We start from the raw sequence: 15,557 nt of genomic DNA on the forward strand, positions 1-15,557 counted from the left end.
GATAACAGGAGCACAGGGAGGGGAACAATTCGCTTCAATTTTTACAATGAAATGGATGCTCTTTTGGGGGAAATCCATGATGTCGAGTTCCCAGTTATCGGAACTTCAGAGGGCATCCAGATTCGCAGGCCTGATCTGGTCAATGAGGGTGGGCAGTTACTTGCAGCCAGCCCATCTCCACAGGGTAGCATAGCTCCTAGCACAGTGAGCACAGCACCTAGCACAGTGAGCCCACCCAGAACAATGAGCACACCTAGACAGAGGTTTAGGTCATAGCAAAATTAAGTTTTGCTATGAACTAGCAAAACGTAGGTCATAGCAGAGTCGGCCAATGAAAGGAGGCACAGTGAATTGTCAGAGTCGGCCAATGAAAGGAGGCACCGTGAATTGTTAATTCAAATGAATCAGGCTCAGACCTCCTTTGAGGTTCTAATGAGAAAATATCTTAACAAGTCTTAAAGTGTTGGGTTAGGGGTAGGGTAAGGGTTAGGGTAGTGAAGCAAGATAGTAGTGATTTCTCTTGAAAATGTAAACTTAGTAGCCATAGCCTACTATACCAATTGTTTGACATATGTTCAGTGCCTATACTTCTTTTTGGACAACTTATGTGTTAAAAAAAAATTTCAATTAAATGTATTATCATAGCCTACTATACCATTTGTGCCAAAGTGCCAACAATTTTTTGGACATGCCTGTTAAAAAATGTCAGTTATTAATTTCCAGGGCTTATGTATTATGATTTTACATAAGTGTACTCAAGTAAAGGTTTTTTTTACTCTCAAACTGTTTGTGATGTTTACTTTTGATTTAAACACAAGTATGAAATGTATGACACTTATCTCAAAAACAAAGCAGAACAAATGTTAAGCAGAAATTACACAAAACAGATATGCCCATTGCAAGAACATGGTTTATTATTCAATGTCAGATGTTTTCGTCTTCTTGACGCAGACAACCACCTGGATGCTCTTCACAGATGTCTGCAGGACCTGTGCACTGATTATGGAGCATACACACAGACACGATGAGCATGACTACTAAATCCAGTCTGGCGTTCTGGAGATCTCTAACTCTCCTCCATTTGCACTTTAGTCTACAGAATGCCTGCTCTACCACTTCTCGGCGTCTACTTATCTTAGAGTTGCTCAGTTGGTCCTGCATGGTGAGGGCTCCGTTGTCCCTCTTCGGGGTCATGATGAAAGGGTAAGCTTGCCCAATATAGGCACTATCCCCGAGCAACATGAACCTCCCCATCTTGTCGTTCCAGTTTTCAAAAAAAGTGGATTTTCCTGGAATTCTTGCATCATGCATCATCATGTCTTCTCACAAATGGTGGGCCAGCTGACAGAAGCGGGCACCATGTTGCAAAAAGCTGAGAGCACTTCAACAATACATCTATGGGCTGATGATTGTGACATGTAAAATTTGCATGACATTTCACGAAAATTATTCTGATTGGCCAAATACCACAAAAAAAGTGCAAGCTTTTGTCTCAGAGGAATCGAAGAAGGGCCTCCTGTGTGCTCTTCATTTAGGCCCAGCTGCTTCAGTAGGTAAGTTATGTAATCAAACTGGGAGTGGGAAATGCGAAGATGTCTGTAAAATGTGTGTTCATCCATTTGAAATAGTACTTCCCATTCGGTACCAGTCTTGAGAATTTGCCGTGGTATAACACATTGGCCAAGTATTGATATTCTGAAAAGGAGAACATGAATTGTATGAGTTCCCAAATTACGGACAGATTTAGAAAAAAAATGAATGACACATAAAAATACAAAGACCACACATCAGAGGGGGGACTACTTAAACAGGAAGAATAACTACTCTGTTGTTGTAATATTGATTGACATTACATCAGGACAATTTTGTTGTACAAACATGCAATTTGTTTTCTGTCATACAGTTTTGTGCCGTTTAATAGGGGAAGGGGTGTAAGAAGACAACACGTAGCCTAGACAAATGGATAGACATATTTTTCTTTCGATGTTTTTAGACTTTTTAAAAGCAATTTTGCAATGAGGAAAGCTACAGTGCATAATTACCTCATCCGTCGTTTGGCCTCTTCCACCTCGTTTGTGTATGTAAGTACACTTAATTGCTGACAGTCAAAATGCTTCTTCAAAAACAAAGCGAGTATCAGCTTCAAATTGCTTTGGATGGGCTCTGGAACGCACCATTAATTTATAGATCAAGTCAACCTTCCTCGCGGGCTCCGGCCGCAGGCTCGGCAGCCCGGCCGCGGGCAGCCCTGCCCGACCGCGGGCTCCGCCGACCGGCCGCGGGCATCCCTGTCCGGCCGCGGGCTCCTTAGGCCGGCCGCGGGCAGCCCTGTCCGGTCGCTGGCTCCTTAGGCCGGCCGCGGGTAGCCCTGCCCGGTCGCTGGCTCCGCCGACCAGCCGAGGGCAGCCCTGCCCGGCCGCGGGCTACGGAAACGTCAATATAAGCGAACAGAGCCGCACTGTACCGCAACGAACAATAGCGCACCGCTCGGTGGAAAGAGGCATTCGACTGAGCGGGTTCGTTGGTTCTCTTAACAAAGACTTGAGGGGATAAACCCTCCCTCCTGGCTGCTCCACAGCCAGGACTCCTGCTTATTGGTTCATAGCGCAACCAGGGCTTCAGCCTATTCGTGAATAAACGTAGGCGGGAACCAGATCCCTCAGCTAGTCACACCCACTCAGAGGAGGACTTTCCTCCTCTCTCCAATAGAGTGGTGAAGTCACGCCTCTTCCGGTAGAGCCCATGGGACCTATGAGATCGAAAAATACGAATGGGTTTGAATGGAGAGAAAGTAATTATTTTCCGGTCCCAGTCTTTATATGCCCTGGATTACACACGTTTGTGGATTTAAATTATAATTTTTCATGTCAAGAGTTTGACCGTTTATTGTGCAATTGTTCAGTTAAAGGCTGTAGAGAAAACACAATGAGAAAGATTACACGTCTCGTATGTGACGTCACGCTCCCTGACTGGCGTGGACAAGACCGACAATCTCCCCATCGGCATAACTGAAACTCTCAACATGCCTCGACTTATAATGGTTTATAATGGTTTTCACCTCTCTGGATGCCGTCATCCTCCCCTTGGAAAAAAGCAGTGAAGTGGAGCAGAGAGATCACCATGTCTGTACCAGAGTGGTGGTGACGTATATCATTCGCGTCGAGAGCAGCGAGGGGCTGTAGTTCACAAAACGGCCTCACACAAAACCTAACATTATCAAACTTTTTCGCGAAATTCTTTAGTTTTCTTTGCATGAAAAATTATCATTTAAATCCACAAACAACAGATGTGTAATCCAGGGCATATAAAGACTGGGACCAGAAAATAATTACTTTCTCTCCATTGAAACCCATTCATATTTTTCGATCTCATAGGTCCCATGGGCTTTACCGGAATGGGCGTGACTTCGCCACTCTATTGAACCCCAGCCGCCAACACTTTCGGGGAAATGAATGGGAGTCAATGGAGGCTGAGGGAGGAACGTTCTCCCTGAAGTAATTGTCAATAGGCGATAGGGGGTGCTAATGTCCCTTTACCCAGGGAAACAAACATAACATATACAAAGGCATTAAAGTAGTCCTATTTAAGGGCATTCATTCATTAAGTAGTCTGGACAATCTACATTTTTTATTCTTAACAATGTTAAGGAGGATCTTCCTCCCTCTCCTCACTGGAGAAGCCTCCACTGATACATAATGGTGTGTGTCATAGGCATCTCCTGTGATGAACCTCAAAGCAGAGTGAAAAACCACATCACATATACAACATTATTAAAAACGAGGTACCTAAATATTTATGCAATTATTCTTCAAGGATACTAAACACACATAGCTACAAATAACTGATCTTGGGCCCTATTCTAACGCAAGTAGCTTTGTGGGCGATTCCATGGCGATGTTGCTATTTTACCGGCAGATGAATGACTCTTACACCCGACGCAAACCTAAAAAGGGTTGCCCTGAAGTAGCCTAATTACCCCTAGGTGTGGTTTGGGCAAAGGGTTCAATAAACCAATGAGAGTGCCAGCTCCCATCCCCTTTAAGGGCCATGAGCGCATTTGAATCTGACGAGTTGATATTTTGACAGCGCGTTTGCAGTCTCCGATGAGACAGATGCATGACCACCACAATTTTAAACTTCAAGTGGCTCAGTTTATGGCCAAATAATATGGCCTAATCCACACATGGAATAGCGTTTTCTTCCACAACTTCAGAAATACTGAGACCTCAAATAAATTTCGGCAAAGAAAACTTAACACACATATGATATGCGGTAACTGTGGTTCTATTTGATGATATAGGCAATACATTAACAAATATTGTTTCGAACCAGTATTGTGTGCATTATCTTTATCGACTTGTGTTCCTAATATGCATGTGTCCCCCCGTTAATATACTTTGCCATGGACTATATTATGCATTACGTGTTAAGTTTCCATGTGTTTAAACAGATGAATGCACACAAGCACGCCCGCATTCATTAATTATTTTACACATACACAATCGCGCGCCCGCATTCATTTATTCTTTTTAACTTGCGGTAAAACAATGTTTTCTCACGATTAAATACTCATCAATCCTAAAAGGTATGGGCTTGTACACGATGTCTATGTTAAGACAATATGTGTTTGCTGTACAGTGTTTGCAGATGCATTGATTTAAAAGTACAACTTATTACCGCTGTATCAGCTGTTCTTTCCCAAATAATTCACCAAGAATGTGTGGCTAGGTAGATGAGAGAAGCAAAGTGTATGCGCGAGGTGCACAAGCAACATTATGCATGCGCCCTTAAAATAGCATCTGAACAACGCGCCACTGACTTTAAACCAGATATTTCCTGGTTTGTGGCGGAATTGTTTTCTGAAACTGCAAAATAGCACCAGGGAACGTTTGCGCCAGAACACGCCTCCTCTTTTCGCTGAACCGCCCCTTGGGACGCAAGATCATTCCCTAATTTAGCGACGCGTGCCTGTGGAGGGAAAAGACTATCCGCGCCAGTTGCAAACTAGCAACGACACATGCGTCGGTGTAGAAAGTCAAATGCGCTGGATGCAAGATAGGGCCCCTTGTGTTGATCAGATTTAGAAGTCGCATCGGAAAGGGCTCTTTTTAATATTCAGCCGTAGTTTTATGGAATGGGTTACCTGCTAGTATAAAGTCTCTTGTCAATTTTAAAACAGCTTTAAAGAAATGATTGAGAAGCAGACAGTCATAGGGTTATTTATTATGGTATCTCTTTTATAGATTGTTATAAAATGGGTTGTGTGATTGGACTGTCATATTTTACTTTGTTCCCGCACTGTCTTGTACATTATCTTTAACACATACACTTACATACACCTATATACATGCTTACACTACCAAGGGACCACAATGGAAATAAGCCCATGGGCTATTTTGTGTTATCCTTTTGACCTGTCCTGCACACATGCACAAACGTATGCTTACCTTTGGGCATGTGTCAATAAAGAATTTCAATCAATCAATCAATCAATCAATCAATGGCTGACCCCGTGTTTATAATAAGTTAAAAGGTTGCTCAGCCAGTTAATTATTGTTATAAGTAACGGTAACAACGGCGGACACAAATATATTGGTCAGTGTGGAAAATGTTGACAGGTGAACAGGATGCATGTACACATTTGTAAAGAAAGTAATTCTGACCATAGTGATGCCCAGTAGAGTTGGGCTGACCAGGTAGACGGATGGAGGCCCATTACTGACCCGGTTTTTCTCCCAGAAAGTATATAATACATCTGCCCAACAGATGAGCCATAGAAGAAAACCAACCACCTAAAGAGAGGGGGGAAGGACAGATCATTTTAAAAAAAGACAACTTCTCATTTAAAATAAATTGAAGTAAATGTAGGAAAATAACTGGAATAATTGGTCCATAGAATAGCATGCATGTACATGTGATTTTGCAAAAGTGGGCAAGACTGTGTGTGTTTGAAATCATTATATATAATTCACTGCAAGGTTGGGAATTTTCTATAAAATTTGATTTCGGAAAATGACCAGTTGGAGAGGGCAGTGGGTACTGTGGCATCCCGCCGCTGAACCACGTCTCTCCCCCCAATCAGCGCGATCGGGGACACCTGGCCGGAGGAAGGGAAAGGACCAGGAGCCGGCATAAAAGGGGCACCAGACCGGCCGAACGAGAGAGAGTGACACGGAGGGAGTAAGCACCAGGCCGGGCAAACGGGCAAGCGACACGGGAAGCGACACGGAGGGATTCCGCACCACGCCGGCGATCTAGAGGCTCACGGAGACCCTAGCACGAGGATACAGACTATGGATTCTTGTGAAATAAACGCAGACTGCGGCTTTAACCCTTGCTTTCCGTGTAATTCCTACCGGGTATCTGACACTCGGGGAGACGGGCTGCCACAGTACTATCAAGTTTTTTGTTTTTTTCTAGCATCGCTGAGAGAAGAAGATTTAATTGACAGAGGCTCAGAAGAAACTGCTCACACTACTTTAAAATATATTTTAGAATACATTATATATTTTATTATTTTTTTATAATTATTAAATAAATAATTTTATAATAACAGTATTAATATTTGGTAGCAAGAAGGGGTGTAACGGTATGCATATTCATACAGAAAAATCCATCACTCTTTCTTAGAAAGTTAGTATCCAAAAGTAAACTGTGAAAGCAATACAGCTGCACACCTTCACGTTATCAAAATAACTGATATTCACGTCTCACGCTGCAAGTAAACAATCGCATGTAGCGCCGGCCGCTATCGAGATGAATGATCAATGATGTAACAGATGGTGATAATTAAAGATCTATGATTGTAGTCTACCACTAAGGATGCAGTAAGATGGTTGAGAAACATAAAAAGGCTGTTACCTTCGCCTTGTCCTAAATCTTGTACAGTCTCCATGGTGACTATGACAAACATACTCAAATGTGATTGAGCTGTAAAGAATCTCCCTTGGTGCAAATAAAGTAATTCAACTCAATGATTTGTCATTTTATTCTCATGTGAATCTTGACACTCCAAAAAAATAAAAACAAAAATCAAGCTTGCAACTCTAATGTGAAGCATTTCAAGAACAGTTCAAGCTATTTTCTACATTAATGACTTAATGATTACATAACTTTGTGGATTGATAAAAGGGTATACTAGATTCGATATATGAGGAGTGTGTATGTTTCTCTCCCATAATCGGTTCAGTCAGTACTGTCCTGACAACAGTTTTTCATTCTTCAGAGTTTAATAAATGTAAAACACAGGACTGAAAAAACGTTTTGACACGTAGTCGACTTAACTTTTCCTAACACTGTGACTTAATTTGAGATGGTTCGGTAACGATCATCTTACTGAATTTAGAGATGACAAAAAGTGATCGTTTTGTGCATAAAATAAATGAGTGCTTTTATCAGATGTACATGGCCACCTACTGTTCAGGCGGGCAAACTGTCTGATATACGAGTAGAATTCTTCAGAGTGCTCGACATAAAGATATAAAGTATTTGCAGGGAATCGCAGTTTCAACCCCCGCAGGAGCGTCTTGGTAGATGTAATCAGCGAGTTGTGTGTTTATTGGTAGATGTTAACAGCGAGTTGTGTGTTCATTGGTAGATGTAATCAGCAAGTTGTGTATTTATCAAACCTATGTTTCAATGTATTTAAATAACTGCCCTGACCCTGATTTTATTTTTACGCTTGGTGTTTCTAAAATTAGATTTGACGAAAAATGGATATAAATATGTGCATTGCCTATTCAATGATTAAATTGGGGCGTTAAACCATCATCCAATTTAAAAGGTTTTCAGTATGCATGCTTAACTCACGGTTTTGGCTTTGTTGAGGCTGCTCATGCAGATGTACCCCAGGTCATGGCGGTGGAGGTAGATGAGGTAGCCTGGGGTACACAGCCAGAAGTAAAGGCAAGGCAGCCATACCAGTGCACTATTCTGGAAGCACTGGGTCAGGTCTGGGTTGGGCGTATTCCACGTGCGATTCCAGTCCTGTCCAAAATAAATAAGGGAATGACGTTAGTTTTCAAGATTAATTCAATCAATATGGTCAAACATTTACTGACGGGTAGTACAGAAGAATAGACAAGTGTAATTATCACCATCAACAACTATTGAGTTTATCATCTTTATTATATTATGGTTTCGGGTACGCTGCTGAAATTGGGGATGAAGCCTAAATCACGCTTAGTTCAACACTTGGAATGTGCAACATCGATTTCTTCATACCTTTATAACATCCCAGGGCAGTGGAACTCCACCTACCCGGGCCGGCGTCTAATCGTTGGTGAACGAACAGATTTCAGTCTCAACCACCATGCAACGTTGAAAGCTAATTATATGGCCTGCTTCATAACTTGGCCAAAATGTTGGCCTAATGTATTCATAAGATGTCTGAAATTTCAGGTTTTTTTATGGTAATGAAATCATAGTCTGTTTTTTGTCTCATCGTTTTGATTTGAGCCTATGGCTTTTCCGAGTACCGGATACATATTGTCTATAAGTCAGCCTTTTTTTAAAAAAAAAACTGTTAAACAGTTTTATGCCCGCTTTTTGCCTTGTTGGATTATTGTTGGCCGATAAGTATTGTGGCAAGCAGCACGGGAAGGACGAGACGGGAGCCCAGGTTGAACCAATTATGAAGTTCCGTGCCCCATACACCTCACGACTACTGACTGCCTTTATTAACGACCAACCACAAACATGGAAACCAGCGCACCCAGTAAACGAACACGTCTCTCTTGGTGACGGTGGCGGCAGCGATGCACACAACATGTCAACACTCAACAACACACAACTAATTAACTACCCCAACCCATTAACCCAACGACAAAACAAGTTGACAAAAGCCCCTTTTGTCAACTGACAGCCCCAATTCCCTGGATCCCCTGCGCGATCCCGGAGGAGACGCCACAGTATTATTGGAATTGGAATACAGATTTTGTCATTTTTAAATGTTTCCAAACATTTGAGCGTCACAGGAATTTTTCATATAGCCTATAGAAAAATAACGATTAAATCGATAGTTGATCGTTCATTTTATTGATGAACAATCAAGGACATTTCTTCAAATGCCCATCCCTAAGCAACATTGTACATTTTGCGCAATAACCTACAGGAAAGGTCTGACAAAATGAATCATGATACGTACAGAGTGTATGACAGGCGAAACGACTATGTATTATGTAATTATATGTTAAATCTGGTTAAATTGGTGGTGGGTGTGTAGGCCTACTATTCTTACAGTCCATGGTATTATTCGTTATAGCTCCTTTCCTTAACTAGTCCAAACCAAACAATGTAGTGTTTCGTGTGTAGTATCTGGCGCTTTTCTTACACATTTCAAGGCATGAACACATTTCTGTCGGCTCAACAAATTAACAATTGCCTGATAACCTGTGGACAAGCAATTGACAAGCTTGACAAAACCCAGCCTACACAAGCCGATGCCGAAGTCATGTCTGCTGCACTCAAAGCGGTGCTTGCTTCCCTTGTTGGGGATGCTGAAACTAATTCCCGTCTTTAAGATTGGAATAGGCCTAGGGCTTGTTTTGTATCTTCATGCAAGAAATTTGAAAAATTAATAACTAATTTTACATTTATTTTTTTATATGCACATTAACGGTGTCTCAATAACCAAAACGTTAGAAATAAAGAGAGAGATCCCGGCGCAAATGTGACTTTTTCTAATGACGAGCCAGCGAGCCATGCTTGTTAAAATGTCAGCAGTGGTATAACCTTCCAGCTGGATCAAATGCAGCTCATCTTGGAAATCGTTCCCATCAAAACAAAGCCGAAAGTATGCCGGAGGTATTTGCTCCACAGAGGCAACTATCTTCCTTGTACATAAATTTGTCTGTGGCAAGTTCTTCAAAACCGTGTCCATGCACACACTCCTTAGAACCTCAGCATCGGTAAATGGTTTGCTAAGGTTGAAGAAAACCCAGAAAGCCTGAACAGATGAAATTGTTGGCCTCCCTTTTTCAATTAACGTTTGGTTGATGATTCTGCTGGCATGGGAATATCCAGCTTTGAAGGTTGCATTTTTTCACCCAATGTTTACTAGGGCTGGGCGATGTGGCCAATATTTTAGTTGGAGGTACACTGCACTCTTGCCAGTCCACCGCATGTCTCTGTTGCAGGTGCTAGAATAAGTTGGATGGGTTTACCATAAACTTGCCAATACATCTGTAACATAGTAATCAATGCCATTTCATCACTGTTATTGAAATAAGAACCTGAGTGAATAAAGGAGTAAAATACTACTGCTTTGCTAGTTTCCCAAAAACACTACATGAACGTTCCAATCTGCCTCGAACACGTCATTAACATTAACATTTAGCAGATGCTTTATCCAGAGCAACTTACATTAAGTACGTTTGTCAGAAGAAAGAAACAATATATCGCTGTCGGTACATTAAGGATGTTCATAAAACCTTGTGCCAAGCACTCGGGCTGGGTTATTACATAAAACCCAGCCCGAGTACTCCCTTAAAGGGGTAGCTCGGAATTTTGGACATAGGGCCTCCCAAGGTAGCCTTGGTGTTCTTTATCATTGGAGACAGTTTTCAACACATTTCATTCAATCCTTATAGTTGCAGAGTTGGCTCGCGCTAGGCTAGCGCACGCTAACAGGCAATACTAGCCTGCTAATAAAACAGTCTTACCCACTCCACAGTACACCCGAGGCAAATCAACTATAATGCCAGACGGTCGATGTAAATGTCTGTGTTGACAGAATAATGTTAGAAGTCAAACCAACCTTGGATTGCATTGCATTTTGAGGGACTTGCTGTGTCTCAGCAGCAGTGTTATATTCCTGGTAGTAGGCTACGGCAGCGGCGGACTGATACCTAGGTTAAATTCCGCTTCTACTGAGAAAGTACTCCCTCAAAATGCGATGATTCATGCGATGCGAGGTTATTTTTATTTCTAACATTATTCTATCAACACAGACATTTACATCTATAGTCTGGCATTATAGTTGATTTGCCTCGGGTGTACTGTGGAGTGGGTAAGACTGTTTTATTAGCAGGCTAGTATTGCCTGTTGCCGTGCCCTAGCCTAGCACGAGCAAACTCTGCAACTAGAAGGACTGAATGAAATGTGTTAAACTGTCTCCAATGATAAAGAACACCAAGGCTGACTTGGGAATCAGGCCCTATGTCCAAAATTTCGAACTACCCCTTTAATGTCTATTGCCCCATCACAGGGGGGATAAAAAAAAAATAGGAAAGTAATAATGCAAATGAGGTGTGATTGGGATCCGATTCAACTAGAGGAAGCTAATCAGAACACACAATGCATTGTGAGCTGGATGCACGCTTTCCCTGGATAAAAAATATTTGCTGTAAGACATGGTGAAATCTGGAGCCAAGAGAACTACATGAATTGTTTGTAATGTTTTGCAAGAAAACCTGTCAGATATAGGCAGTAGGGCTGAAGGATTAATCGGATTCAAACCAACATTGTGATATCATAGAACGTGATATGCAAATTGCAAAGGCGATTAAAAATAAAATAGATATTTTGTCTATTTATTTATTTATTTTTTACTGCTACTGACTTGAGATCAGTAAGATTCGTATTTATTTTTAATTTACAATTTAATAGTTAAGTAAAGATGTTATAATATCAATTAATCTAAACACAAAGGCCTGGCATAAAGGAAAGAGCAGTTTATGTTCACCGCTTCCAATGTTGTGTTGGTCATAATACAGAATGATTTATTGCTTGTTTAGTGAATAATACAGAACATTTAAAAAAATGCGCAGACAAAATCACAATCGCAATAGTAGTCTAAATAATCCCCCTATTGTTTTGCTTGAAATTTAACTTTGATAGTAGCTCCATCAATTTTTTTTATTTGAATGAAAACACACTGTTTCGAAAAACAAAGAAACATTTTGATCTATTTTGTTGACAGAGGTAGCATGCATTCGCTGAGCGAATGTAGCAACAACATCGTGTGTCGCAACTGCTATTTGCTAACACAGTAAACAACAAAATATGACACACACATGTGCATCAACAGCTGAAGTAGTCATGCATTTTTTAAATGAGCGAAAACGCAGACAGTGAGCAGGTATAAATTGACGCTGATCTAAATCAGCGGGTAAAAGTTAGCAGCAGTTTGGATATTCGCCGGATATTCAGTTTTGCAATCGGATTCATCTTGCAATTGGCTTAATCAACAAAATTGCACTATGACAGGGGTAGTATGTTGAGGACAGTATAGGTCACCATATTGGCAAAAAATATAAACAAATAAATGGCTCCCTAAAATTTTCCCGAACTGAACTAAAATGTTAATCTTTTACGTTTAAAGTTCAAACAAAAACAAAAAGTGCAGGGTGTTCTAATGAAATTAACTGAAAATTTAAATGAATAAATAGTTCCCTAGTTAAAGCTAGGGTGGGTAATTTGGGAGAAAACAGCCGTTGAGATTCCGTTGTGTTCTCTCTGGTCCCTCCCTGCCACGCCCTACCTGCTGTAGCTCCTCCCTCCCAACGTCAGTTATGCGCGTTCATGTGAATTCAGTTACATTGATAGGAAGACGAAACACCATGTCTGATTCCGAGGTAATTAAACATTAGTGCTGATAACTACATAAGTACATATTGAGCATCAACGTCTTACTCACAGACATACCATGTATGTTATCTTAAAATCATTGTAATTGTGCTGGTAGGCCTAAGAAAAGTAGCTGTATCAGCCAAGCAAGATAGCAAACTAATTGCAACTGTAATGCATTAGCATAAGCTGCCAGAGCTAGTAACCTGGTCATCAATATTATGTACTGACGTTTTGAAGTGATGAATTATACTACAATAACGCCAATTTTTTGCATTATAAGAGTGTACAAGAAGAGAGCCCAGATGGCTCTGGGGACGATTATGTCCCAGGTCCTAGCAGCACAGGATGTGGGATATATAGGGTCAGCGGACGGCCTGCTGCTAGAGGCAGGCAGCCTAGGGGCAGAGGCAGGGGACGAGGAAGGGGACGAGGTCGCGGTCGGGGAGGTCTTGACAGGGTGGGGCAAGAGGACATGGCCTGTGTGGAGACACGGGCCGTGTGATTCAACGAATCACAAATGAGCAAGTATGTTTATTTCATGTCATACTTTAACAAAAAAGGGGAGCCAATTGTCAGTATAAATGTATAAGTAAGTAATTGTACATTTCATATGGAACATGGAATATCATATGCTACACTTCCCTCGCTCTGCTTATCTTGGCAGTTGTGTCAAAGTAGCTTTTACACAAACGTGACTCGGACATTATCCACAGTTTAGTTGAGGCCTAGGCTACGTGTGAGCACAATCTCTGTTATTCCGACAGGTTAGTGTGACCATAACTAACATATAAAACGGACCGGAAAACAACCATGGGCTGATGCAAGACATCCTACAGAATCGTATTGAAACGGTTACATTACAGAACCGTAATGTAACGGTTATCGTGGCTTTGCCTAATAAAAAACCATACCAGCCGACACTTTACATATTCTTCACAATATACCATGGAGAGATAACACTATTCCTTACCTGTCTATAAGAAATGTAGCCATCTCAGCATCCGATTTTAAGTTTCTCAGGTCACGTAACTCTCTCCATCGCTCATAAGCCACGCCAATGTTTACTCTGGTTTTATTTCGAGCTCTCTCCGCCTCCCTTTTAGTAGCTGTCCTTTCAACAAGTGTCTTTCCTCTTTTTTTCGCTGTCCTAGCGGTGTTAGTTGTTGGTATCCGAGGAATGGGAAATTTAGGGGCCGTTGATGAAGACATTGCTATTCATTTGTTGTCCACCATAGTAGTGCAAAACTGTCAGACTGCTAGGCTTGTGAATGCTCACGCAGGGACGCACCAACGTCGTTGCCAAGGTGAACGGATAGTCCCACAGCCAATAAGAACGGAGAATCAGAGCCTCGCTCTGATTGGTCAAAGTGTACATGAGCGGCAGCATTTTTGGGGGCGGCACACAGAGGCAGGGGAGACCAAAGTGATGAGCAGATATTCTCAGAGCACTTCACCTACATATAGCTGACTGGCTATTATGACAGTTTTGCCAAATATTACAGTAAAAAAATTACGCACCCTAGCTTTAAACAGCCATTATTGCCCGACCAGTTTTCTCTCAGACAGACGGTGCTTTGTTTTCAGTTTCTGCAGCTTCTCATTTGGCTTTCACACACACATACACGCACACACACAAACACACACATTATTCTCTAGCCATCCCCTCATCGTGCTTCCCTGCAATAAAACTCTCTCTCTCTCTCTCAATAGTATCAGCAACCTTGTCTCAAGTGATTAAACCGTTAAAAAACACTAAATAGCCTACAGCATCTTCACTTTAATAATCAGTGTTTATCATAGGAACAGACAGCTGCTGCTAACGTATTGGGCCTCACAGTAACGTTAGTAGTCGTGAGTTGTAGAGTTTCTCTACAGTCTGCTGAGCGTCTAGAGCCAGAGAAGGAGAAAGCAGACTGCTGGGCTAACGTTACGCTAAAAGCTAAACAGCCTTCACCTTAAAGCCTAAGGGCTCGAGGGGCTCCGTGGTTACGCAGTTGGATAGCGCATTATGCAGTTGTAGAAGTATAACCACCGCTTAACGTGCTTCCCTGCAATAAAACGACTGAATTAAGTTTATAAGGTTTTTACTCTCTCACTCACACACAGACTACTATCATGGACTATTTCCATATCGATATTACCAGCAACCTTGTTTCGAGTGATTAACAGGCCTGCCTGGACGGACTGCAAGCGAGCAGAGCTGCCGCTTATGTTTATATAACGTTAATGGGCTCACAGTAATGTTACTAGTAGTTTTAAGTTGTAGAGGACTGGGATTTTTATTACAATTCTGGGAGAGTCTGCTGCCTAACGTACCTCGAAACCAAACCAGACAAAACTTTTTCTCCTCTCCGCCTTGTGTGTGTGGGCACTGTGCATGCACAGCTTTCACTGCTAATTGGCTGTTACCCGCCGTGGCTCTGCGTGTAACCATAGCGTGTAACCAATCAGATGGTGCTGTGGGTGGGACAATGCTGGAGACAGCGTAGTGACAGCAGACAGAGAAGCGCGGCTGCATCAGAGCCAAAATAACCCAGTTTTAAATTGATCTCTTATCGGCCGTCGGATCAAAAAAAAAGGCTGATGCCGATATGCGTCAAAATGCTGAATATCGGCGTCGACCCCTAGTTTGAATAATACCTGGAACAATCATTACCCTCAAGTAAGGTTCTTAAACAACGGAAATGTTGTTCACTCCTCCAGTAAATAGGACAGACCTTGGCTACGACTTGGCAACGGGAGGTATTTTAGTCCACTCAGCTATGAGCCAGAGAGCTAACGTTATGGATTGTACATATTTATATTTCGAAATTCGTCCCAGCCTTTATACTAAAGATACTCTAGGGCAGGGGTCTCAAACTCAACTTACCTGGGGGCCGCCGGAGGTAGAATCGGGGTCAGGCCTGGCCACATCAAATATCCCACAGAATAAAGGAGCACAACTGACCCAATCTAAGTTAATGATTGGGCAATATTTAGATCATGTT

General features: G+C 41.9%; 1 protein-coding gene across 1 annotated transcript in view; it reads right to left on the reverse strand.

Moving 5' to 3' along the window:
* Window positions 1–15,557, reverse strand: part of abcc1 (ATP binding cassette subfamily C member 1 (ABCC1 blood group)) — a 122,069-nt gene that overhangs the window by 94,844 nt on the left and 11,668 nt on the right. Inside the window, exons 2-3 of the mRNA XM_079744587.1 lie at window positions 7,810–7,986; window positions 5,664–5,792 (exon numbers count right to left, since the gene is read on the reverse strand). Coding sequence (XP_079600713.1) covers window positions 5,664–5,792; window positions 7,810–7,986 — 306 coding nt within the window. The remainder of the gene's footprint in view (window positions 1–5,663; window positions 5,793–7,809; window positions 7,987–15,557) is intronic.

The sequence above is a fragment of the Pollachius pollachius genome, assembly GCF_949987615.1.
Source record: "Pollachius pollachius genome assembly, chromosome: 10".
NCBI classification, from domain to species: Eukaryota; Metazoa; Chordata; class Actinopteri; order Gadiformes; family Gadidae; genus Pollachius; species Pollachius pollachius.